The sequence below is a fragment of the Carcharodon carcharias genome, chromosome 25 (genome assembly GCF_017639515.1).
Source record: "Carcharodon carcharias isolate sCarCar2 chromosome 25, sCarCar2.pri, whole genome shotgun sequence".
NCBI lineage: Eukaryota > Metazoa > Chordata > Chondrichthyes > Lamniformes > Lamnidae > Carcharodon > Carcharodon carcharias.
The window spans coordinates 37,522,564-37,548,257 of NC_054491.1; the positions used below are offsets into that span (position 1 = coordinate 37,522,564).

Here is a 25,694-nt window from a genome sequence, read left to right on the forward strand (position 1 = left end):
CCTTCCTGAATTTACTCTCAGGTTCCTAATTCCCTGTCAAGTTAGTTTAAACCCTCCCCAACAGCACTAGCAAACCTCCTCACCAATATATTAGTCTCAGCCTGAGTAGCTGCAACCCATCTGACTTGTACAAGCCCTACCTCTGCAGAAATCTAAAACCCTCCCTCCTGCACCATCTCTCCACCCTCTCATTCATCTGTTCTATCCTCCTATTCCTGTATTTACTAGCGTCTGGCACTGGACAAATCTGGAGATACTACCTTGTGAGGTCCTGCTTTTTAACTTTCTTTCCTAGTTCAAACTTGCCTGCAGGACCTCATCTTCCTTTCTATCTATGCCATTGATACTGATATGGACCATGACCTCTGGCTGTTCATCCTCCTCTCAAATGTTCTCCCCACCCACCCTCTCAAATGTTTTGCAATTGCTCAGTGACATTCTTGACTCTGGCAACAGGAGACAACATACCATCCTGGGGTCACGTATGTGACCACACAATCACCTGCCTGTTCCCCTAACTATTGAATTCCCTATCACTTGATATTCTGACATTTCTCCTGCACTTGTGTACAGCTGAACCCTATGGTGCCTCAGCCTTGCCTGTGACTGTACTGTCCAGAGGAACCATCATCCTCACCAGTATTCAATATAAGTTAGAGAACAAGATGCACTCAGAAATTCTGCACTACTGCCTGGTCCTCCTTGCCTGTCTGGCAGTTAAGGCCTTTCCTTCTCTGTCTGCTCAGAGCTCTGTAAAGCTGCAGGGTGACCACCTCCTGGAACTTAATGTTCACATTTCTCCACCTCATGGATGCATTACAGTGATGCCAGTTGCTGCTCAAGTTCTGAACCTCAGATTTTGACCACCTCCAACTGATGACACATACACGTACACACCTGACTGGAAGCATCCTGAAGTTCCCACATGGCACAGAATGTACATTCAGCGGGACTGAGGTACTCTGACATCCTTGGGTTTATTAAATGACTAGCTAAATAAACTTAAGTTTTGTCCCTGATCAGGATTTAAAAAAAAACACTCTCCCACCACTTGCCAATCACCTTGCACTCTTGTGTCTGGGCTCTCTGATTGAAGTTTGTTTTTGTTAACAAAAAAAATGACTAAATATTGACTCATTCGACTTATTCATCCTCCGAGCTTCATGCAGTGCAAAATATCAGAACCTCTTGCAAGAAAGCTACTGGATTTTGAAAAGAACAACTTCTATCACAAATTGGAGTTGTAAAAAGCTGTATTTGAGTTAATTGCACAAGAGGGATTTAGCTTGCTCAGTTAAAATTATTTATGAAACAGAATTAGTATGAGTGTTGCAAGATTGCTTAAATTTGCCATTAAATCAGCAGTTTTAGGGCATTATTGATCTCTTATTTGATCTCTTGCAATCTCATTCTCTCTCATACACACTTTCCATTTCTTCTTTTCTACCTCCTTCCCACACTAAACATTAATATTTTCCTTTAAGTGAGAAGTGAGATTTTCTTTGAGACAAATATTTTGTGAGTCCTATGGAGTATTTGAGGCTTCGTTGCAACCTGTGTGCTTGATTTATGTTCTGATGTACGACTGCATTCACTGAATCTGTTCAATCCCCATAGCGCACTAGCAATGTTCGATCAACCTTCTTCAAGGACTGTTTGTATGAGGTTTTCGATGACCTCGAATCCAAGATGGATGATGTTGGGAAGCACCTTTTGCAATCAGTCCTGAAGCTGATGGAAAATGGAACCCTGGTTTTAACCACCAACTTTGACAATCTTGTTGAAATCTACGGAGCTCACCAAGGAACGCAATTAGAGTCCTTAGACCTCACGGATGAGAAAAAGGTAAAGAGGATGGAATGCTGTCTTGTTTACAAAATGTTGACAATTTGTGTCAACTCACAGTGGCCTAGCTCAGGGATGTTCAATGTTTTGAAGTTGAAGCCATATACAAATGCTAAAGCCAGTTAGTCGGATGCATGTGATTGCACAGAAATGTGATTCTGCCCTATAATCGCAATATTAAGTGAGAACCCTCCCCATACCTTATTAAAAAAATGAGGTCTCTGTATACCAATAAGCAAGAACTGTATACACAAAAGGAAGGAATACTTTGGGCCCAAGCAGAAATAGTGTTTGCAATTGTAGTCTCCACTTTTTAGGAAGGACGTGAAGCCTTAGGAAAGGGTAAAGAGAGATTTTCTAGAAAGGTTCTAAGGGTGAGGGATTACAGTTACCTGGATAGACTAGAGAACGTGGGTTTGCTCTCCTTGGATCAAAGAAGACTGAAGCGTTAATAATCAGAGGGTACAGATTTAAGGTAACTGGAACACAAACTAGAGGTGACATGAGGAAAACAATTTTCACGCAATGAGTTTTTGGGATTTGGAATGCACTGTCTGATAGGTTGTGGACACAGATTCAGTAGTAGTCTTCAAAAGGGAACTGGAGGAATATTTGAAGGAGAAATGATTGTAGGGATGTGAGGAGGGAGTGGCACTAATTGGATTCCTCTTTGAAAGATCCAGCACAGATCGATTTACCAAATGGCCTCATTCTGTGCTGAACTAGTCCATGAAGTCCCTTCCTCACACCATCCACACACATTCCAAGGCGTAAAAGTACTATAATTGGGCAATTGGAGATAGCTTTGGAACGGTTAGGAAATTGCCAACATCAGCACAACTCTGGAGAAGTATGATGAGAAACAAAAGAACATAATAAAAGAGAGAATTCTACAGTCGCAACAGGTGTCTCAGCCTTGGTAACATTTTTTATTTACCTTTTGTTCTCAGTTTTAGTCAGGTTGGTAAAGGCTGTCTTTCACCTTGCTGTTTTTGGTTCTGATAATGAATGTTCGTCCGAATGTTAAATTGTTTTCTTTCTTTTGCAATGCTGGCACACCTGTATTTCCAGCAATTCTTGTTTTTAATTTTAAATTGCATGAGCCATTGATTCAGGTCACAGTGAACAATGCCTCTGTGGTACACTCGTAGGAATGAAATTTAGTCATTTAAATATAATGAGCTGTTGTAACAATCTGCAACAGCAAATGTTTATGACAACAAGAATTATTTTACCATTTTGTGAAAATAGTTTTTGCAAATCTCTTCATTACTGTAAATTCTTTCTTTTAAAGAATTACCCCATAATCATATAATGCCCTTCCCTCACATTTATACACTTTTTCTTCCCCAAATCTCAGGAAACTGGAAAGACCTCTTAAGTACCTAACATAAAAGTTCTCAGCAGCACAAACTTGCTGTTTACTGTATTCAGTGGATCAGTCCTTAAGTGCCCTCTAAGGATTTCATTAATTTAAACTGTTAAGTATAACAGGCTGTGAAAATTAATTTTTCAATTAGCTGATGCCTGGGTAAGGTACCTTTTGCTAAAGCAAATAAAAATATCAGCTCTCTGAGAATTTACTAGTATGATTATGAGCGTGGCAGAAAACTGCACATAATCTCATTAAACAAATATTATGTATAGCAATTGCCATTTGTTTTTGCTGTATGTATTTTGACAGGCTGGAAGAGCTAGTCTCGCTGTTCCGTTCTGTTTCTGTTTGTGATAGGTACTTGAATGGGCACAGGAGAAAAGAAGATTGAGTGTGTTACACATCCATGGCGTTTACACTAACCCTAGTGGGATTGTTCTACATCCTTTGGGCTACCAGAATGTGTTGCGTAATACAGAAGTAATGGTGAGTTCCATATTACTTTCCTAGTGCAGACTTTGAAACACCATTAGGTCCGAGATTTAAAAGGACACAACTGGAAGATTAGAATAGTTAGGTACTTGTTTGACCGGTGCAGACTTGATGGGCTGAAGGGCCTTTTTCTGTGCTGTAGACCTCTATGACTTTATGAATCTGAGATCACACGTGCAGTCTGTACCTCGGCTTCTACTGTTCTGCAGCAGAACACCAGATATGTATCTGAGCTTCCCTGTGACACACTGCTTGACTAATTATCCCAATCGGTGATTTTCCTTCACCACCACTACCACCCCCACCCCCCCCACCCACTGCATCCCTACCGCCTGTGGAGAATAATTATTGTCACCACTTGGGCTAAGGGAGGTTAATGTAAGATGATTTTTAAAAAATACAAATTATTTGGTATCGATTGCAGCTTCAATTTATGACAGCCTTGTAGCTCCCAGATAACATGTGTGGTGAGTCTAAGCAATATGGAGAAACTCCACAAAGTGGAAGCCTTTCAAACACAGTATTTTCAACTATCTTGCAGTCAACTATTAGACTCAATTTTTAACATCCCACTCCGATGTGAAACATGTGTGTTGGTGGTGGTTGTCAAATAATGGGGAAAGATGGCAGCGTAGTGGTAATGTCACTGGACTAGTAATCCAGAGGTCCAGGATAATGCTTTGGGACCTATGTTCAAATTCCACCATGGCAGCTGGTGAAATTTACATCTAAATAATTAAATCTGGAATTGAAAGCTAGTCTTCGGTAATGGTGAGCATAAAACTATCACCAATTGCCACAAATACCTATTGGGTTCACTAATATCTTTTTGGGGAAGGAAATCAGCTGTTTGGCCTATGTGTGACTCTATGTAGTTGATTCTTAACTGTTGTCTGAAATGCCTAGCAAGCCACTCAGCTGTACCAAACCACTACAGAAAGATAAAAATAAATAAAACTGGATGGACCACTTGATATTAGGCACTTAGGCACCGGAAAATACCTGTTGATCCTGCAAAGGCCTCCTTACTAACATCTGGGGCCTTGTACCAAAACTGGGAGAACTGTCCCCCACACTAGTCAAGCAACAGCCTGATGTAGTCATACTCACCATATCATATGTTACAACCAATGTCCCAGACACCACCATCACCATCCCTGGGTATGTCTTGTCCCACCAGCAGGTCAGAGACAGCAGCACAATGGTACACAGTTTGAAGGGAGTTGCCCTGAGGCTGCTCAACATTGACTCCGGATCCCATGAAGTTTCATGGCATCAGGCCAAACATGGGCAAGAAAATCTACTGATTACTGTCCCCCTCAGCTGATGAATCAGTACTTCTCCATGTTGAACATAACCTGGAAGAAGCACTGAGGAGATAGAATGCTTTAGGTGGGTGGGGGGGTGGCTTCAATGGCCATCACCAAGAGTGGGTCAAAGCACTGCTACTGATTGAGCTGGCTGAGTCCTGAAGGACATATCTGCCAGACTAGACCAGTAGCGGATGGTGAGGGAACCAACAAAAGGGAAAGACTTACTTGACCTTGTCTTCACCAATCTACCTGTCCATGCATCTGTCCAAGACAGTATAGGTAGGAGTGACCACTGCACAGTCCTTGTGAAGATGAAGTCCCGTCTTCACAATAAGCGCGCACACCATCATGTTATGTGGCACTCCCATTGTGCTAAATGGGATAGATTCAGTACAGATCTAGCAGCTCAAAACTGGGCATCCATGAGACAATGTGGGCCATCAGCAGCAGCAGAATTGTATTCAACCACAATCTGTTTGTAACCCATGGCCTGGTATATCTCTCACTGTCATTACCATCAAGCCAAGTGATCAACCCTGATTCAAAGAAGAGTTCAGGAGAGTATGCTAGGAGCAGCACCAGGCATACCTAAAAATGAGGTGCATTCTGGTGAAGCTACTACACAGGACCACTTGCTAAACAGCGGAAACAGCATGCGATAAGGTTAAGAGATTCTACAACCAATGGATCAGATCAAAGCTGTGGAGTCCTGTCACATTCAGGAATGAATGGTGCTCCATTAAACATCTAATGGGAGGAGGAGGAGGAGGCTGCACAAACATCCCCACCCTCAATGTTGGAGAGCCCAGCACATCAGTGCAAAAGACGAGGCTGAAGCATTTGCAACCAACTTCAGCTAAAAGTGCTGAGTGAATGATCTATCTCAGCTGCCTCCTGTTGTCCCCAGCCTAGGACATTACCCTGAGGATGAAAATGATTGGCCTCCAACAACCACAGATGCCAGTCTTCACTCAATTCAATTTTTCATCCCATGTGATGTCAAGGAATGGTTGAAAGCGTCGAATGCTGCAAAGGGTATGGGCCCTAACACCATTCCAGCAATAGTACTGAAGACTTGTACTCAAACTAGCTGCGCCCTAGCCAAGCTGTTCCAGCTACAACACTGGTACCCACCCGGCAATGTGGAAAATTGCTCAGATGTGTCCTGTCCACAAAAAGCATGACAAATCCACTTCGGCCAATTACCACCCCAGAAATCCTTCTGATCGAGTGATGGAAGGTGTCATCGACAGTGCTATCAGACTTCACTTACAAGCAACTGATGTTCAGTTTGGGTTCGGGATCACTCAGCTCCTGACCTCAATACATCCTTGATCCAAACAAGGAGTAAAGAGCTGAACTCAGGAGGTGAGTTGAGGGTGACTGCCCTTGACATTTGCCCAATGTGGCATCAAGGAGTTCTAGTAAAGCTGAAATCATTGGGAATCAGGGCTATCCACTGGTTGGATAGCATGTCCACTATTTGCAATACCTAGCGCGAAGCAAGTTGGTTGTGGTTGTTGGAGGCCAATCATTTTCATCCTCAGGATAGTCTCCTAGGCTCAACCACCTTCATCGTAAAGTCAGAAGTGGGGAGGTTCACATTCTTCAACATTCGCAACTCCTCAGACACTTAAGCAGTCAGTGTTCATATGCAGCAAGATCTGGATGACATTCTGGTTTGGCTGATGTGTGGCATGAGTGTTACTTGTTCTTAAGTGTAAGGCAATGACCATCTCTAATAAGAGAGAATCTAACCATCTCTCCTTGACATTCGATGGCATTACCATCGCTGAATCCTCCACTACCAGCATCCTTGGGGGTGACCATTGACTAGAAAATGAACTGGACCAGCTATAGAAATACTGTGGCGACAAGAGCAGGTCAGAGGCTGAGATTTCTGACATGACTAGTTCACCTCCTGACTCCCTAAAGCCTGTCCACCATTTACAAGGCACAGTAGTGTGATGGAATACTCTGCACTTGCTTGGACGAGTGAGGCTACAAAAATGCTCAAGATGTTCAACACCCAGGACTTGATCGGCACCCCATCCACCACCTTAAACATTCACTCCTGCAACCACGAATACACAGTGGCAACAGTATGTACCATCTACAAGATGCACTGCAGAAACTCTGCAGGCTGCTTTGACAGTACCTTCCAACCCACAACCTCTACCACCTAGAAGGACAAGGGCAGCAGACGCTTGGGAACACCACCACCTGTAGGTTCCCCTACAAATCACACACCATCCTGACTTGGAACTACATTGCTGTTCCTTCACTGTCACTGGGTCAAAATCTACCAGCACTGAGGGTATAACTATACCAGATGGACTGCAGCGATTCAAGAAGGCAGCTCACCACCACCTTCTCGAGGGGAAGTTAGGGTTGGGCAGTAATTGCTGGGCTCATCAGTGACTCCCTCATCCCGTGAAAGGAGTCGTGTGAAAAGAGTAGTGTGACAAGATTTTTTTTTATCTTACCAATAATTTAAATTCCAGTTTTAAGCAATGTTGGGGCCACCTCTTGCTGGCAGACTTTATTAATAGATAAAAGTCAGGGTCCCATGATGCAATTAGTATGTTTTACAGATGCAAGCTGTTTTTTTCTTGCTATTTTTTCAGGTGGAACAAATAATGGAACAGTCTAGATGAAGCTCATATAATTGAGGGGAAATAACCTGACATTTGATATTTAAAAGCAAAAAACTGCGGATGCTGGAAATCCAAAACAAAAATAAAAATACCTGGAAAAACTCAGCAGGTCTGGCAGCATCTGCGGAGAGGAACACAGTTAACGTTTCGAGTCCGTATGACCCTTCAACAAAACTAAGTAAAAATAGAAAAGAGGTGAAATATAAGCATTTGGGGGGGTGGGGATGGGCGGGGGGGACAGGTAGAGCTGGACAGAGGGTCAGTGATAGGTGGAGATAGCCAAAAGATGTCACAGCCAAAAGGACAAAGAGGTGTTGAAGGTGGTGATATTATCTAAGGAATGTGCGACTTAAGGGTAGAAAGCAGGACAAGCAAGATACAGATAGTCCTAGTAGGGGTGGGATGGGGTGAAGGGAAGAGATAAAACAATGGATGGAAATGCATTTAAAAATAATGGAAAGGGAGTGGGAGAAGAAAAATCTATATAAATTATAGGAAAAAAAAGGGGGGGGAATTGGAAAGGGGGTGGGGATGGAGGAGAGAGTTCATGATCTAAAATTGTTGAACTCAATATTCAATCTGGAAGGCTGTAAACTGCCTAGGCGGAAGATGAGGTACTGTTCCTCCAGTTTGTGTTGAGCTTCACTGGAACAATGCAGCAGGCCAAGGACGGACATGTGGGCATGAGAGCAGGGTGGAGTGTTGAAATGGCAAGCGACAGGGAGATCTGGGTCATGCTTGCAGACAGACCAAAGGCGTATATTGAGTTCAACAATTTTAGATCATGAACTCTCTCCTCCATCCCCAACCCCTTTCCGTTTCCCCCCCTTTTTTCCCAATAATTTATATAGATTTTTCTTCTCCCACCTATTTCCATTATTTTTAAATGTATTTCCATCCATTGCTTTATCTTTACCTTCTATTTCAATCCCTTCCCTTCACCCCACCCCAACCCCACTAGGGCTATCTGTACCTTGCTTGTTCTGCTTTTTACCCTTAATTAGCACATTCCTTAGATAATATCACCACCTTCAACACCTTTTTGTCCTTTTGTCCATGACCATCTTTTGGCTATCTCCACCTATCACTGGTCCTCTATCCAGCTCTACCTGTCCCAACACCCCCTCCCCCACCCCTTAAACCAGCTTATATTTCACCTCTTTTCTATTTTTACTTAGTTTTGTTGAAGAGTCATACAGACTCGAAACGTTAACTGTGTTCCTCTCCGCAGATGCTGCCAGACCTGCTGAGTTTTTTCAGGTATTTTTATTTTTGTTTTTGATATTTAAATATTTCTTAAAGACAATGTTGATATTTTCCCTTTGGGGGCTACAACCCATTCATTTATTAAGATGAAACAATTTTAACTAAAATATGCCAGCCTTGGATTAGTGGCTGTTTTGCCTCTGATTCAGAAGGTCATGGCTTCAAGCCCTACGCCAGAGATTTGAGCACATAATCTAGGCTGGTGTAGTAATCAGGAAGTGTAACACTGTTGAGATGCTGTCTCTTGGATAAGATGCTTAACTAAGGCCCCACCTGCTCTCTCAGGTGGACACAGGAGATCTCATGGGACTATTCGAAGCAGAACAGGGGAGGCCCCTGGTGCCCTGGCAAACATTTATCTCTCAGCCTTTCAAAGGGCCTTCAGTAAGGTACCACATCATGATTAAGATTATTGTCATGAAGCTATTAATGTATATAATATTTTGGAAAATATATTTCTTTTAAAACAGAGCTTTAGTCTGCGGGTATTTCTTAATTGCATTAAAGCCAGCTAGTCTGGGAGCTTTGATATGTACTAGTTTTGATATGCAAGAGAGATAGCGTGCATTTGCATTTTTTGAATCGAGCATTCAAGAAGTGGGGTGAAAACTTGATGCCTTTCTAACAGCTACCAAGCAAAATGTTTATATTACTTTATATTATTTTATATTGGTACAATGAATGGGGTTTCATTGTTAAAAGGTAAAGTTCAAAGAGACTGCTGAGACAATCTGTGGTGGTAGGTATAACTTCAGTAGTTTTTGGGTGTGCAGGGAGAGGCAATGTAAGATAAAAAGGCAGCTTCAAGCCTCCAACTGGTCCAGCTGGCTCCACAGTGAAGCGAACCTCAGTCTTGAATTCATAAAGTGAAAATGCTTTTTCTCGTGTCTGGTTAAGTCTATCAGTTGCTGTTGCCTTAACGGAGATTCATTTGGGAATTTGTTGAAAGTTATATTAGTAATTTGTAGCCATGTGTATATATTTTAACCTGTGTAATTAATAAAATGTTTAATTTAGTCTAATGTAAAACCTCGATAACTAGTGGTCTGATTCCTGAGTTTAGAGTCGCATCTCAAACATAACACTTAAAATTATTGGTTATGACAGTTGTTTAAAGTTTCCCTCTGGGTTTTTTAAATAACTCTGCTTTACCAGCTGCATCAGTCATAACATTATGATCACGAATAACAGAATGGTTAGCAAATTGGCTACAAACAGAAACAGAGCAAGAGTAAAGGGTAGCTACTCAGACTGGCTGAAGTTGAGATGTGATGTTCTAAAGGGATTGGTGCTTGGACATCTTCACAATTGGATTTGGAATTTGAAGAACATTTCAAAATTTCCAGAAGATTTCAGATCAGGGTTGTAGTTCGCTGAAAGAATACGACAAAATACAAGAGGAAATTAATAAACTTGAGGAATGGGGTTGTAATTAGCAAATGCATTTTAATTAGATATTGTAAATGTGAGGTGGTACATTTTGCTAGGAAGAGGTCACATCCTACCTAGATGCTAATCTAAACAGGATGGAGGAGTGGAGAGGTCTAGGAGTACAGATATTCACAGATTTCTAAAAGTAACAACCCAAGTTAATCACACTATTTAAAAAAAAATCAAACCAGTCTCAGATTCATTTCTGGAGGAATAGAATTGAAAAACAGAGAATTGATCAATTGTATCAAGCCTTGATTAAACCACACCTGGAGTACTGTGCACAGTTCTGGACTCCATATTATAAAAAGGATATAGAGACATTGAAAACAATAACAAAAAGGTCATGAGTTTGAAACCAGAACTGAGGGAAAACTTATTAAGAAAGTTTGTCTTTAAAATCGAGAAGACTGAGGGGTAACCCGATAGAGGTCTTTAAGATAATGAAAGAGTTTGACAGGGTAGATTTTAAGAAAATGTTTCCATTTGTGAGTGAGTTCAGAACCAGGGGCCATAAATATAAGATAGTCACTAATAAAGCCAATAGGAAGTTCAAGCAATACATGTTCACCCAGAGTGTGATGAGACTGTGCAATGAATTACGATGTGGAGTAGTTGAGGCGAATATCATAGATGCATTTGAGGGGAAACTAGATAAGCATATGAAGCAGCAAGAATGATACACTGATGGGATTAGATGAGGAGAGGCAGGAAGGGGCTTTGTGGAACGTAAGTGGTAGCATAGATCAATTAGGCTGAATAGCCTGTTTCTGCGCCGTAAACCTGCTGTAACCTATTATGTTCAGCAGTTCTTTATGTTTTGACTTACTACTTAATCTCGTCAGCTTTCCACAACTCCTGTGAAACAAAATCCAGTTCATCCCAAATAAACAGTGTATTGAAGAGCTGACATCTGTGGGATCATACGTGTGGAATATTGTCATCGTCTTGCCTGATACATGTTCTGACATGGTTGATGGAAAACTCCATAAAGTAGAAGCAGATCCAACAGATCATCACATTGCACTAGATATACTCTGCTCTGTAAATTCACATGTAGGTCAGGATAGCACAGATCAGCAAAGGAGTTAGAGAAACCAAAACAAGCACCCCTGATGGTTCAGTGAATAAATGTGCCCATATTTCACAAAACCAGAAACTTGGAGGGTGGGTTGAGAGTTGGCTGATCTCTGCCATGGCAGCTGTTTTGATAATGCAGTTTTTCTGTATGCTCTGTGCTAAAGAGAAGGAAAAAGTTCACCAAAGTTCATGTGATTCTATTTGCAATCCAGTGATTCATGCAGGAACGTGTATGCATGTATGGATATTGGATGAGGACAGGGTTTGGGCTTGATTCATTCACTGATTGACAGTAACTGTTGAGGCTGGTACAGGAATCATGGTCACTTGGAAAGGACCTGTAAGGCACTTGTGGCACCAGTGGAAGCCACAGTCATCAGGAGAGGAGGGGGGTTTTAAAGGACTGGCACTCGTTGTTTAGTATAAATGGTTAACTTTTGTAAATGTGAACATTCGTAATTTGATCTCGATCAGTAACTAAATTTCAATTGTATACTGGGGAGTAGACGCTGCTATAAATGTTCGTGTTTTCATTACTGAACAGAGGGAAATTCAGAAGCTGTATGAAACTAAGGCCTTCGTCTTCCTCGGCTGTGGTCGGACAGTTGAGGACACGACGTTCCAGTCGCTCTTCCTGGAAGCAGTGAGGAACAAGTCTGACTTGGAACACTTCATGCTGGTGCGCAGGGATGATGTGGATGAGTTTAAAAAGCTTCGTGAAAACATGCTGGATAAAGGGATTAAAGTGATCTCTTATGGGGATCATTACTACGATCTGCCAGAATACCTTGAACGGTTAACCAACACCATCTGTTCATTAGGTAGGCAAGGTATGTTGTTGGAAGGTTGGATTTAATGACCTTAATGCAGTAACCAATCTCACAAGTTGCAGTGAACATTGTGAACATGTCATCTTGCAAGGAAAAGATCTATTAGGTGATGTATTGGACCAATGCAACCTTCAGAACGGGATAAATTGGGAAAATCAGCTTGGGCTCCTGCTTCTGTTTGCTGTTTAGTGAATATTTGGTGTAAGTGTGTATCTGAAAGATCAGGCAAGCCAAGATTTGGCTGTGATGTGTAAATCCCAGTGCTCAGCCTCTGTGGTCAAGGAGCCAATGTCAGTAATTGGCTAGGAGATAGGAGACAGAGTAGAAATAAAAGGTCAGTTCTCCACTTGGCAGGATGTGAATGAGTATTGTTCCTCAGGATCTGTATTGGAGCCTCAACTTTTCACATTAAGTGAATTCCTTCCAAATCATTAATACATAATGAAGGAATTAAGAGTTAAACATTTAAAATTTTTCAGATGACATGAAGGAAAGATATGCAGTTTGTTCAGGTCATCCACTTTGGATCTGAGAGAGGTGAATCAAAATGTTTGCTTAATAATGAGGTGAGAGCTGGGGAGGAACAAAGGGATTGGGGTGTCTCGGTACACAACCATTAAAAACTGCCACAAAAAGTAATCAAAAAAGCTAATGGGATTTGACAGAGTGATGCTTCAATTGTATGGAGCCTTGATCAGACCCATTCTGGACTATTACATTCAAATTTGGGCAGGGAACCTCAACAAAGATGTATTGGCCTTGTAATGGATACAGTGCAGGTTCATCAGAACAATGAAGGATTTGAATGATTCAATAAGGGTATCAAGCGATATGGAACAAAGACTGGTTGATGGAACTGAGGTATAGGGCAACTATGATTCTAACTGAATGTTGAAACTGGGTCAAAGGGTTGAATGGCCTACTCCTGTTCCTGTGTTTCAATGTGCCTGATGATCCAGTACTTAATATTAAGACTCTTAAAATTATTACTGAAAGGACTAAATAGGCAAAAGGTGAATTGCATAGATATGGAAGCTGAGGAGCATCATCTGTTCCCAACTTAAATAGGCAAATTTTACAGATGCCAGATAGTAATAGGCACTTGTGAAACCTGGCAGTGTCGCAGGAGATCATGGGGAAACCAAGAAAACTGATAAAGGAAGAATGGTAGTAATTCAACCCAGACTGTCACTCTGGAACCGCAAGTCCAAGGCTCAATTTTGATCAGGGCTAGGCTGAAGTCTGCTTGCTGAACCTGTGTTCTTCTAGTAACTGTGTGATATTAACTGTATATAATTTTTATGCAACTTCTTAAATTCCTTACAATCCTCCAATAAAATTGGAATTATATTGCATTTATAATACATCTTGCACTTTGGAGGACCTAGAACACTCTGTAATCTTGAGTTATACAAATACTTTTACATTGGTGTGTCCAAAATTCACTTTGCCACATTTCTACTGATGCAGTATTATAACTGCAGCATGAGTCATTGTTCTTTCCCTGCCACAGGAAACAGTTTGACACTGACTTGTTATTGAGCTGAGATTGCATGGACTTGAGGTAGTTAAAGTGGAGACAGATGGTGTCTCAACATCCTTACAGATGTAGTCTGATTTGGTCCATTCGTAATATCTTTGTCAATAATCTCTTAAAATATCCACAAGTTTCTTGTAAACTCAAGCTCAGAATAAGAAAAAACTTCTCACAAGTTGGGAATAAAAGTATGAAGCTAGATTTGCTACTTCAGTGCCCTGCAATAAGAGCTTGGCCTGCTGGAAATGGTAATTAGAAGTTTGGACATGTCCAGCCTTGGTTCATTACCCAATGAAATGAATGGGTGAAGAATCAAGAGCAGTTCCTGACTGACCTGTTAGCCAGCCCCCAGTGAGCTGGGTAGTGATGATATAAATTCAGGTTGTAGTGAGTAGCCTAGAGGGCTGGTGTGGGAAGTCAAATTCATGATGGTGTAATAGGGAGTGCTCTTGTGGGCTTGAGACTGAGGTGCATTATCAGGCAGCTTACAGATACTTTTTGTTCTGCATCTGACCTGCACTATGCCTAACCTTGATGTTGATATGGAGTATAAACGTTGGTGTTTAGTCTCCAAGATGGCCTCTTTCATCTCATTAGCTGAAATGTTCACTCCAAATGCTATAAATTTCCCAAAGAGGCTTCAATCCTGAGGACTGCTGCACAAAACTCTTACTGTGTTGTGTCTAATCTGAATTCCTCCTTTGTTTTTTCTCTGATAGGAACATCCAATGTTGACAATGTATTCAAGAATGGCCCTTTTACAGTGAATAGCCAAGGTATGAATTTAGAGTCATCTTCAGGATATTTGAGACCTTCCATATATGTGATGCTTCAGTTCATATTTTAAAACAATTTGCATTTATATCGTGCTATTAATGTACGAAAGCATCTGTGGGAATTAGGGAACACTCTGGTGTCTCTGACATAGTTTAAACTACTCCATTCTTGATTGATCCTGGGACATTGACTTTTCTTTGTCCTGGTTTATGGGGACCTGCTTTGGAGCAGGAGAGGGCCATTTGACCCCTCGATTCTGCTGCACCATTCAATAAGATCAACTCCACCTATCCCCATTATTCTTTCATTCCTTCAGTACTCAAAAACCTATCAACCTCTGTTTTGAACATATTCAACAACTGAGCAGCCACAACTTTCTGGAGTAGAGAATTACAAAGATTCACAACTCTGAGTGAACAAATCTCTCCTTACCTCAGTCCAAAATGGTCGATCACTTGTTCTGAGACTGAATAGAGATTAGGTTTCCCAGCCAGGGGAAACATCCTCCCATTATATGACAGGGTGTGCTGCAAGGATTGGTTCTTGGGCCTTGGTTATTTGTAAGTATGATGTATCTGAATTAGCTTGTGGGGAGGTTGCAGGGGTTGTTTAGATGGGTTGGCTGAGAGGGCTAGAACATGCTAGATGGAGTGTAATGTGAAGAAGTTGAAGTTGTCCACTTTGGTTGGAAAAAATTGAGTAGTGGAGTGCTTTTTGAATAGTGGGAGACCAGACTACTGGTGTCGGAGTGGGGGAGGGGAACCTGGGTGTCCTTGTGCACTGCGAATCGAGGGTTGGTGTACAGGAGCAGCAGGTAGTTGGGGAAGCAAAGTGGTTTGTTGGCCTTTGCTGCTTGGGGATTTTAGAGTTGCAGTGGAGCAGTCTTGCTGTGGTTAAAGTGGGATCTTGGTGCGACTGCACCTGGAGTCTTTGGGGAAGTGCAGTGAAGGTTCAGCAGGCTGGTTCCTGGAATGGGAGTGTTGACCTGTGAGGAGGTATTTAGTAGACTAGGCTTGTGTCCCCTTGAGTTTGGAGGTGATAAGTGAAGCATGTGTAACTCTTGGTGGTGCTGGTGGTTGGGGGAGGGGCCTTGACATAGTGAGTGCTGGGAGGATGTTTCCCCTGGCTGGGGAGTTTAAGGGTGGGGGTCACAGTCCCAGAGTGGGAGTCAGCCATTTGGGACTGGGCTGGGGAGAAATGTTTTTACTCGGTTGTGGAATATTGAATATATTCAAGGTGGAGATTATGGATTTTCAGGTAATTAGGGAATTGAGGGATATGGGGAATCTTGCAGGAAAGTGGAGTTGAGTTACAAGATAAACAGTAATCTTATTGAATGGTGGAGTACATTTGAAGAGCCAAAAGGGTCCTCTAGCTCTTGAATTAGTATGTTGTGTTCTTTTGAACTTGGACTGGCAGAATTTTATCAGAATTGTCACACTGATGAAACTTTACCACAGGTGATTATTGAGGCAGGAACTATAACACCCTTTAAAATAAGACAACCAATCTAGGGAAATTGAGAGAGATAGCTCAATTTGGAAAAACTAGTGCCAGCACACTTGAAGTGGGCTGAATGGCCTCCTATGCTTTAATTCCTTGGATTCTATACGGTTATTTAGTGATATAATTCAGTAGGTCTTTATATAGGCTCCCTGGCCCTGTAACATAAGAATGTTGCCTTTTAGGACTAAAATACTTTTGGAAGTTTCCCCACCTGTCTTTTAACTTTTTGACTTGCAAGATGTAACCCCTCCCCAAGTGATCCCCGGTGTAAGTTTCCCATTGCAAGTTAACCTTCTAAAACTCAATCCAGCTCATATCTGTACAGGTCAAATGTATATGTTATGGATTGTAAGTATTATGAACTGTTGGAGCTGTCTGCTCAACCATGACTTTTGTTCTGCCCAGGCCAGAGAATGGAAACAGATGATGAGATAAAGCTGGGGAGATGAGTTCTTGCCTTTCATAAGACTGACTGTTGAAATATAGGCCAGACATGGATGAGAATGGTACAGGGGGATGTACAATAACTGACAGCCACTGAGGAGGCCAAAACTTGGTACCAGCACTGACAGTGAAAGCACATGTTGAAAGGAATGTCTCACCTCGCTGTATTTGCAAACACTCCATTTTCTTCACTTCTAAGTCAAACTTCAGTTTTTAAAGTCGCCGATCTCGCCTTTGGTTTTTTTGCTCTTTAAAGTGAGCTGGATCTTATAGACTTCAACTGAGTTCTTCTCCCATACTTGTCGACTCGTGCAATTGTACAGTCCCAGTTTGATGTAGAAATTTTGTACTGTTAATGACTGACTTCTGTACAGATTATTTTATCATTAAAAATGATTAATGATATGAATGTTAGTATTCTGTTGATGCACAGCCAGGCATGTGAAAAATTAATAACGTGTTAAAATACCAGCATGCAACAAGAGAACATGGTCTTCTGCTGCTGATTCTTATTGATGTGCTCATGAATTTTTATGAAGGAACTTGACCAGAAACTAATTGTATACAAATAAGGTTAAGAAAGATCTGATGTGAGACAGGGTGGCATAATTTTAACTTGCCCTATTATAGCTAAGGGGACATTATTATGACCCAGCAGTTGGTAAAACTGAGTTATTTAAAAATCCCAGAGGGAAACGTTAAAAATATAGGCTATGACAGTTGTTTAAATGGCATGTTTGAGATGCAAATTCTAAATTCAGGAATCAGACCACCAGTTTGAAGGGTTTTATATTAAACTAAATGAAACATTTTATTAAGTTACAACACATTAAACACATACATGGCTACAAATTACTATCATAACTTTTAACAAATTCCCAAATTAAGGCAACAGCAACCCATAGACTTAACCAGACACCAGGCAAAGCTTACGAATTCAAAATGAGGTTCTTTCCACTTTGGTTCCTGTAGAGATTTACAGTTGTAGGCTTCCAGCTGCTTTGATCTTACATTGCCTCTGCCCTGCACACACAAAAACTGCTATTATACCCAGTACATCTCATTAAATGTAAATTCTCATTGTATCACCAGCCTCTTTGAACTCCACTTCTAATAATAAAACACCTTTCATAGTACCGATTTTATTAATATAAACATGTTGCTTGGGTGTCTCCTAGTTAGGTGCCTTATTTCACCCCACTTATTGAATGCTCTATTCAAAAAAAAAAATGCAAATGAACTCTACCTTTCTTACATCTCAGAACTAGTACTCAAAGCACCTGGCCTAGCTGGCTTTAATCCAATTAAGACACACCCACAGACTAAACCTCTATTTTAAAAGAAAAATATTTTCCATTATTATATACATATGACAGGTGTGCATTCAAATCCATTTCAAACTAACTGCCCCATCAGGTTGCAAGAATCCTAAATAAATAAACTTGCTTTTTTTCAATGGGATATGGGTGTCACCATTTATTGCCCATCCCTAATTCTCCTTAACTGAGTGACTCACTTGGCCATTTTGGGGTAATTAAGTTAGCCACATTGCTGTGGGCCTGGAGTCACATAGGTCAAACCAGGTAAGGATGGCAGATTTCCTTCCATCTGGTTCATTAATATCCTTTAGGGATTTTTACAACTGTTGATGTTGGTATGGTCATTACTGATAATAATAGATTTGAATTCATTTAATAAACCTGGAATATAAAGTTTGTTTATAAATTAGCCTGAGAACTTACTGTTTGGCACTTTTGCCTCTTAATACCTGACAATGAGTACTGATGGCTCAAGAAGCCTTGTTATGCCAATAGATAAACTTAACAGATGCTGCACATTCACTGGAGACCAGATCAAACTTGGGTTTATTCCTGTAGCATGCATGCTAAGTTTTCCAATATTGTAATTGATCCTGCAGCCAATTTTCACAACATCAAAGGAACTAAACTAAGTTGAAGCATCAAAAGAAAATAATAAAACCACCTTTAGTGTTTCCATGTAGTTTTAATTAGAATGCAACAAGCTGCTACATTATGGCACAGGGATAGTGCCTTTGCACAATGCAGGATGAGTTGCAGAAACAGCTATAGGAGGAATGGCTTAATTTTTAATTATTGATAAATCTAACCATTGAGAACTAGAGCATTTAAAATGTGAAAAGCTGGACATTGTCTGAAATGAAAGCAAAATACAGATGATGCTAGAAATATGAAAAATAGCAAAACTCAGGTCTGGCAGCATCTGTGGAGAGAGAAACAGAGTACACGTTTCAATACTGAGACACTTCTTCAGAGCTCTGAAGAAGTCATATGGAACTGAAACTTTACCTCTGTTCCTCTCGACATAAAACCTGATTAAATTAGAAGAGGTCTTTAAGGTTATGAAGGGGTTTGATAAGTTTAATATAGGAACGATGTTCCCACTTGTGGAATCTAAAATTACACTATAAACATAAGGTAGTCAATAATAAAGCCAATGAAGAATTCGGGAGAAACTTCCTTATAGAGTGCAAAGTTAAAAATTTATAACCGTATGGAGTCCATAAAATGAATAGTGGAGGTACACAGTTAAGGGCAAGCTAGGTAAGTACACGAGAGAAAAAGGTTAGATGAAGAGGGCTGGGAGAAAGCTTGTGTGGAGCATAAACACCAGCAAAGACCAGTTGGGTCAACTGGCTTGTCTGTGCTATATATTATGTAATTAGAAGTTTGTTTTTAACTCCAAACAAAAAAAAACAGCACTCCGCCGTTCCATCGCCTGAAATTTCTGGCCTGTTTCAAAAGTTAGGAGAGGGCAAGGTTTGAAATTGTTGATCATATACCTTTCCTCAGGTCAAGTCAGAGGGCAAATCTGGTACAACACAGACTGAGTAATTCAATGAAAACTATTTCTAAACAAATATTGATGGCAACTTTCAAACAAGTATATTTCCTCGGTAACAGCAGGGCGAGGGAGTGTGACCTGCTCAGGGCGCTCTAGCCAGCTGAAGTGAACTTGAACAGAACCAGAACATAAACCATACAAAAGCTGGAAATGCGAGTGAGTTCGAAACACAGGCTGTTCACGTGGGAATCCCGCTTTCGAAGTGTGGACGGAATTGCTCGAGTTCTGGCACATTGCTTTTTTTTTGCAGTATTCAAGCAAATTCTTTATAAATGGTGCCGAATAAGATATTGTTTTCCAACAGTAAACAGAAAATGCTATATCACTCACAGACCCATAAAAACAGACGCTTAACAGCCAACAAGGCCACAGCTGACAATGATAGCAGCTTTATTGAATAAATTCTCTTTACAATTTCTCTAATTCATAGGCAGCCAGTACTGATGTTTATTGCACTAAGAATTAAAAGACATTGTTTTTTTATATAAAAGGAAAAGCAGTGGATCTCTTTTCTCCATCAGTGATGAGGTGGTAGATTTTCCTGTATGTCCATGTATTTTTTTTGAAAGCTTGTTGGAGGGGTTTGCAGCAGACCGATGCTGGAAGTGTTGCAATTTGAACAGGTAATGCCACATATATTCAACAGCAATCCTCCAATATGCAGGGAGAAATCAGGGATGAGTTGAAGGAGGACAATTCAGTGGCAGTTGGATTGCATTAAGACAGTAGTGAAAAGCAGGTATTTAAGCCTTCATCAGAGCACTGACAACAGCCTTGGCATTGAGGCTGCGCAGATCATTGTAGGTCTGTCCAGTTCCAACAAAGACTATTGGTTGGCCAGTGATGTAAGTCATAGAAATGGCAGCACCAACCTGAAACAAGAGAAAAGCCTGTAAACATTAGAGCTTAAGTGAATGGACAACACTGGGGTACAACAGCAGTGGGTATTAGTCTGGCACTGGTAATGGGAGATGGAGAGTTATACGCACTGTGCTAAATGGATTTCAATGTAGGCAAATTTGAAGTCATCCTCTTTGGGCTTAAAGGACAGAACAGGGGACTTCCTAGAGGGCAAAAAAGCTAGAAACACAGAGGAGGTCCAAAGACATTTGGGAGTCCAGATACATAGATTAAAATGGCACAGAGAGGTACAGAAAATATCAAAAAGGTGAATGGAATACTGGTCTGTGTCTGGAGGACTAGAGTACAGGGGGTAGAAGTTATGCTACAGCCATTAAAAGCCCTGGATTGAGCACACCAGGAGTATTGTGAGCAGTTCCAGGTAGCACACTTTAGGAAGGAAAGATTGGTCTTGGAGCATGTGATAGCTGGACTCCAAGGGTTAAGCTACAAGGAGAATACAAACAAATTAGGGTTGTATTCCCTAGAATTTAGCAGGCTAAGGGGTGATTTGATCAAAGTTTTCAACTTATGAATAACATATGGTAGAGAAAGGGAGAGAATAAGTTGGGGAGATGAGGACTGGGGACACAGTCTAAGAATCAGAGTCAGTCCTTTTAGAAGTGAAATTAGGAAACATTTCTATCCACCAAGTGATAGAAATTTAGAATTATCTATAAATACCAATTGATGTTAGATCAGTTGTCAGGACAAATTGGTAGATTTTTGTTAGCCAAAGGTTATGTGGCAAAGGCAAGCATACTTGGCTGAATGAACCTACTCCAGTAAGATCATGGCTGATCTGATTGCAACCTCAACACCACATTCCCACTTACCCTCAATAACCTTTCACTCACTCGCTCATCAAAGATCTATCTCTGCCTTAAAAATATTCAAAGACTCTACTTCCACCACCTTTTGAGGAAGAGTATTCCAAAGACTCATTACCTCCAGAAAAAAATTCTCATCTGTCTTAAATGGGTGACCCCTTATTTTTGAACAGTGATCCCTAGTTCTTGATTCTCCCAGCAGAGGAAATGTCCTCTCCATATCCACCTTGTCAACTCCCCTCAGGAACTGTTAAGTTTCAATCAAGTTGCCTCTTACTCTTCTAAACTCCAGTGGATACAATACAGCCTGGCCAATCATTCCTCATAAGACAACCTGCCCATTCCTGATATTAGTCTAGTAATCCTTCCCTGAACTGCTTGCAATGCATTTACAACCGTCCTTAAATAAGGAGACCAACACTCCAGATGTGGTCTTATCAATGCCCTGTATGACTGAGACATAACCTCTACTTTTGTATTTTAATTCCTCTCACAATGAACTGTAACATTCTATTAGTTTTCTTAATTACTTGCTGTACCTGAATGCTAGCCTTTTGCGATTCATGCACTAGGACACCCAGATCCTTCTGCACCTCAGAGCTCTGCAATCTCTCACCATTTAGATATTATGTTTCCCTTTTATTCTTCCTGCCAAAATGGACAATTTCACATTTTCTATCTGCCAGATCTTTGTTCACTCAACCTATATCCTTTTGTAGCCTCTATGTCCTCTTCATAACTTACTTTCCTACTTTTGTGTGATTAACAAATTTAGCAATCATACCATCAGTCCCTTCATCGTCATTTTAATTTGAATTGTAAAAATGTTTGAGGCCCTAGCACTGACCCCTGTGGCACATCACTCGTTACATCTTGCCAACCAGATAATGACCCATTTATGTCTATTGTTTCCTGTTAGCCAGCCAATCTTCTATCCATGCCAATGTGTTACCCCCTACACCATGAGCTTTTATCTTCCACAATAACCTTTGATATGGCACCTTCTAGAAATCCAAGTACAGTACCATCCGCCAGTTCCCCATTATCCACAGGACTGGTTACTTCCTCAAAGAATTCCAATAAATTGGTTAAACAAGATTTCCCTCTCAACATCATCTGACACTGCCTAACTACCTTGAATTTATCCAATTGCCCTGACATAACATCTTTATTAATACTTCTAACATTTTCCCTATGATAAACGTTAAGCTAACTGGCCTGTAATTTCCTGTTTTCTGTCTCCCTCCCTTCTTGGATAAAGGAGTCACATTTGCTATTTTCCTATCTAGTGGGACCTTCCCTGAGTCTAGGGAATTTTGGAAAATTGAAACCAATGCATCAACTCTCTTACTAGCTTTTTCATTTAAGACCCTAGGATGAAGTCCATCAGGTCTTGGGGACTTGTCAGCCCACAGCTCCAACAAATTGCTCAGTATCACTTCCTGGTGGCTGTATGGAGGAGTTGCACATCAGCCACAATCTCATTGAATTTGACAGACTGAATGACCTCCTCCAGTTCCTACATAGATCAGTTACTCGTCACTCTGACCATGAGTAAATACGGTGCATTAAGGCTATCATTAGAAAGCGATTTTACATTACTCAGTTACAAACACCACATGACATCTAAGCAGGAGGTCTCCAAACCTTTCCTTCAGGGCACATTTATTTTGAATATACAATGGAGCTCTGTGGGTCACATGTAAAGTTACAATAAAGAAACACCCCAGCCCAGATCCAAGCTACAAATTAACAGCTTAAATATGCAGCCCTATTTCAGCACCAGTTTTGAACACTGTTACCCACTGAATCAGTAGTCACAGACTGTTTCTGGTCTTGTTGAGATGTAGGAAAAAGGTAGTCCTGATTTAAGTGTCAGAAATATGTGGCTAAATGGTTTTTTTTTAAAAACTCAAGTCATGTGAAAGTTGAATACACGTTTGGAAGACCTTTATTACATGACTGGAATTTGGTTTGGGCAGCAGAGAAATGTCACAATATGGGTTCTCTGGAGTTTATTACTGGCAGCAGAAAGACAGTTCAACAGCTGCTGTACTTACACAATCTGAATGTTTAACACCGTCTAATGAATAAATGTAGATTCCATCTACAGTTCACAGTTCAGGCTAAAGATTAAAATTATAACTACAACCAACGTGAATAAGAATTATCAGTTGAGAAATCTTTAATAATATTTACAAAAGATCTTAGTTGTGAGGTATTTGCACATAGAAATGGTGAACAAACACCTGCATTCCATCTCACTGCAGTTTACTGAATTCTAGTCAGGCTAAACAAGGTTAACACAGGTTCAGCAAGTACTCGAGCATTACCTTATCATCAATCGTGTCGAATTTAGTCAGCACAATGCCATCAATCAGTCGTGGTTTTTCAGCCATTGAATGGTCAGCCAGAGCCTGGTTAAACTTTACCTGAGAGGGAGGGAGAAAGAGTCAGTACAGAACATAAACCCCGTACTGCAGCTAGTGTATGCAAGGTTATTTATGGATTTCAGTAAAGCGTGTGAACTTTTTTTTATTAGGGAAATACTTGGCAAGCCAATTATAGGTTCTGTTCTTCCAATTTTGTACTGTGCCTCAAGAGAACATTTTGAGCTGTATAGCAATACAGTGAACTGACATACGTCACTAACAATGGGGTATAGTCGTTTTGAGTACAGGTCCATCACCATATCACACTGGAGGTACAGAATTGATGGGTACAGGTTTGTTGAGGGGCAGTAGTAATAGGTATTAGTCTGCTACTAGCAGTGTAAGAAATCAGAGATGCTGAGTTACATGCATCACATTAAAAGCGTACATTAAGGAGATCTGGCCCACTGATGTTTATTTAACCAGGACTTAAAGCTCTATTCGAACCAGTTTCAAGTGGGTCTTTTAATCAGTTTCCCCTCCCAATTCACAGTCTAGGTTGCAGTAGGCTGAGTTTAGACCTTGGCTCATTCATGGGAAAGATCTACTCATGCTAAGAAGATGGATGCCGTTCTGAATGCAAGCTGCCGACTTATCACAGGTTGGTTAAAATCAACAAACACCAACAGTCTATATATCCTGGCGGGTATCGCTCCCCCTGATATAAGAAGAACGGCAGCCAGAAAGAACACTCCTTCAAACATCAGATGAGAGGCACCCTCTGCTTGGTCATACACCTACACCCAACTGCCTAAAGTCAAGGAAGATCTTCATGAACAGTGTTGTTCCATTACAATCAACCCCATCTGAAGCCACATCACCTTGTGGAAAAACCGGCTCGCCAGTCTCAAACAACCCCCAGCGATGGAAATTCTACTGGATGAAAGCCTTCCCCCAGGAGCTAATTGCAACTGGACAACCTGGAAGTGCCTTAACAGACTTAGGACTGGTGTAAGTCGTTCAAAGGTGTCACTAAGTAAATGGGGATATACAACCTGCCCAACAACTTGTGAATGTGGAACTGAGCCACAGACTATGCAACATCTCTTGCAATGTCTATCGCTAGAGGAACCCTGCACTGTTGCAGATCTTGCCAAATTCAACAAGACACAAAAATGTGTCCAGTTCTGGCTGGGCCATGTATAGACTGTCCGTGGACACGATAAGAAGCTCATTCATAGTGCAAAGCTGGCTGTCAGCGTTGTAAGGAAGAAGTGCAACCAATACTAATCATGTGGGCAAGTGCAGGAACAGTGGGGCACCCAGCCCACCTGCTTGACAGGCAGCCAAACAGACGTGCTGTACAATGTGGCTATGAAGGTTACCCTCTCCAGAGGACAAAAGTGCAACATTCCTAGGAGAAAGTGGTCACCTGTCACAATCAATGCTGAGCACACGCTTTAGCATCTTGTAGCAGAAACACAACAATATTGCCGAAGAAAACCAGGGAAGGTATTATCTCATACCATCGTGCATCAGGTAAATGACCCAAGTGCCATGAGATGTTGCCAATGAGCCTGATTCAGTTATTGCTCACCCATATCAAGCTTGGTCACAAACAAACAGCACAGCATTGCATCTCATACATAGCCATATGTCAGTAGGTTTATCTTCAAGGTGCAATGTTTAATCAAAAAAAGTTTGCTACTCTGATATTTTCCAGGAGCATCACACCAAGTTGCTGCAAAACTGGCCGACAGTTACTGATAACCAGGTTAACCTATGAATTGAACTTGTGCCCATTATCGCAAATGAGCTCCAATGTCAAAAATCTCTCCCCAGCAGTTGTTCTACATATTTAAACCTCATCTAGATCTATCTTTTGTTTTGACTTGTCCCATAACCATGCCCCTTAGCCTTGCATCACCCTGCTTATCATTTAATCAAATCATTCCTGCCTTCCACCTTATCACAAACCTTCCTTGTGTTCTCTCCTCTTCCCCATCCTGCCTGCCATTTTCCCCTCTCTGCTTGCTTTAAAACTGTTAAATCCCCAACTTCTTTCAGCTTTGATAAAAGGCCAGCAACTTCAACATAAAAATGTCAGAGTTATTGCCTTTGATTGTTCAGTAATAACTATGACTTCCCCATAGTGA

General features: G+C 41.0%; 2 protein-coding genes across 10 annotated transcripts in view; one reads left to right on the forward strand and one right to left on the reverse strand.

Moving 5' to 3' along the window:
• Positions 1-16,958, forward strand: part of fam118b (family with sequence similarity 118 member B) — a 40,446-nt gene extending 23,488 nt beyond the window's left edge. For 6 of the 8 annotated variants that reach the window (XM_041174550.1, XM_041174554.1, XM_041174553.1 and 3 more), the window contains exons 4-8: positions 1,618-1,845; positions 3,578-3,706; positions 12,004-12,289; positions 14,546-14,602; positions 16,515-16,958. In XM_041174550.1, coding sequence (XP_041030484.1) covers positions 1,618-1,845; positions 3,578-3,706; positions 12,004-12,289; positions 14,546-14,602; positions 16,515-16,558 — 744 coding nt within the window. In that variant the 3' untranslated portion in view covers positions 16,559-16,958. Of the gene's footprint in view, positions 1-1,617; positions 1,846-3,577; positions 3,707-9,233; positions 9,338-12,003; positions 12,290-14,545; positions 14,603-16,514 lie in introns of those variants that run through there. The other 2 variants (XR_005941397.1, XM_041174557.1) reach the window with 2 other exon arrangements.
• A 2,851-nt stretch (positions 16,959-19,809) lies between these two features.
• srpra (SRP receptor subunit alpha) overlaps positions 19,810-25,694 on the reverse strand; it is a 47,771-nt gene continuing 41,886 nt past the window's right edge. For both annotated transcript variants that reach the window (XM_041174386.1, XM_041174385.1), the window contains exons 13-14: positions 23,500-23,598; positions 19,810-20,308 (exon numbers count right to left, since the gene is read on the reverse strand). In XM_041174386.1, coding sequence (XP_041030320.1) covers positions 20,180-20,308; positions 23,500-23,598 — 228 coding nt within the window. In that variant the 3' untranslated portion in view covers positions 19,810-20,179. The remainder of the gene's footprint in view (positions 20,309-23,499; positions 23,599-25,694) is intronic.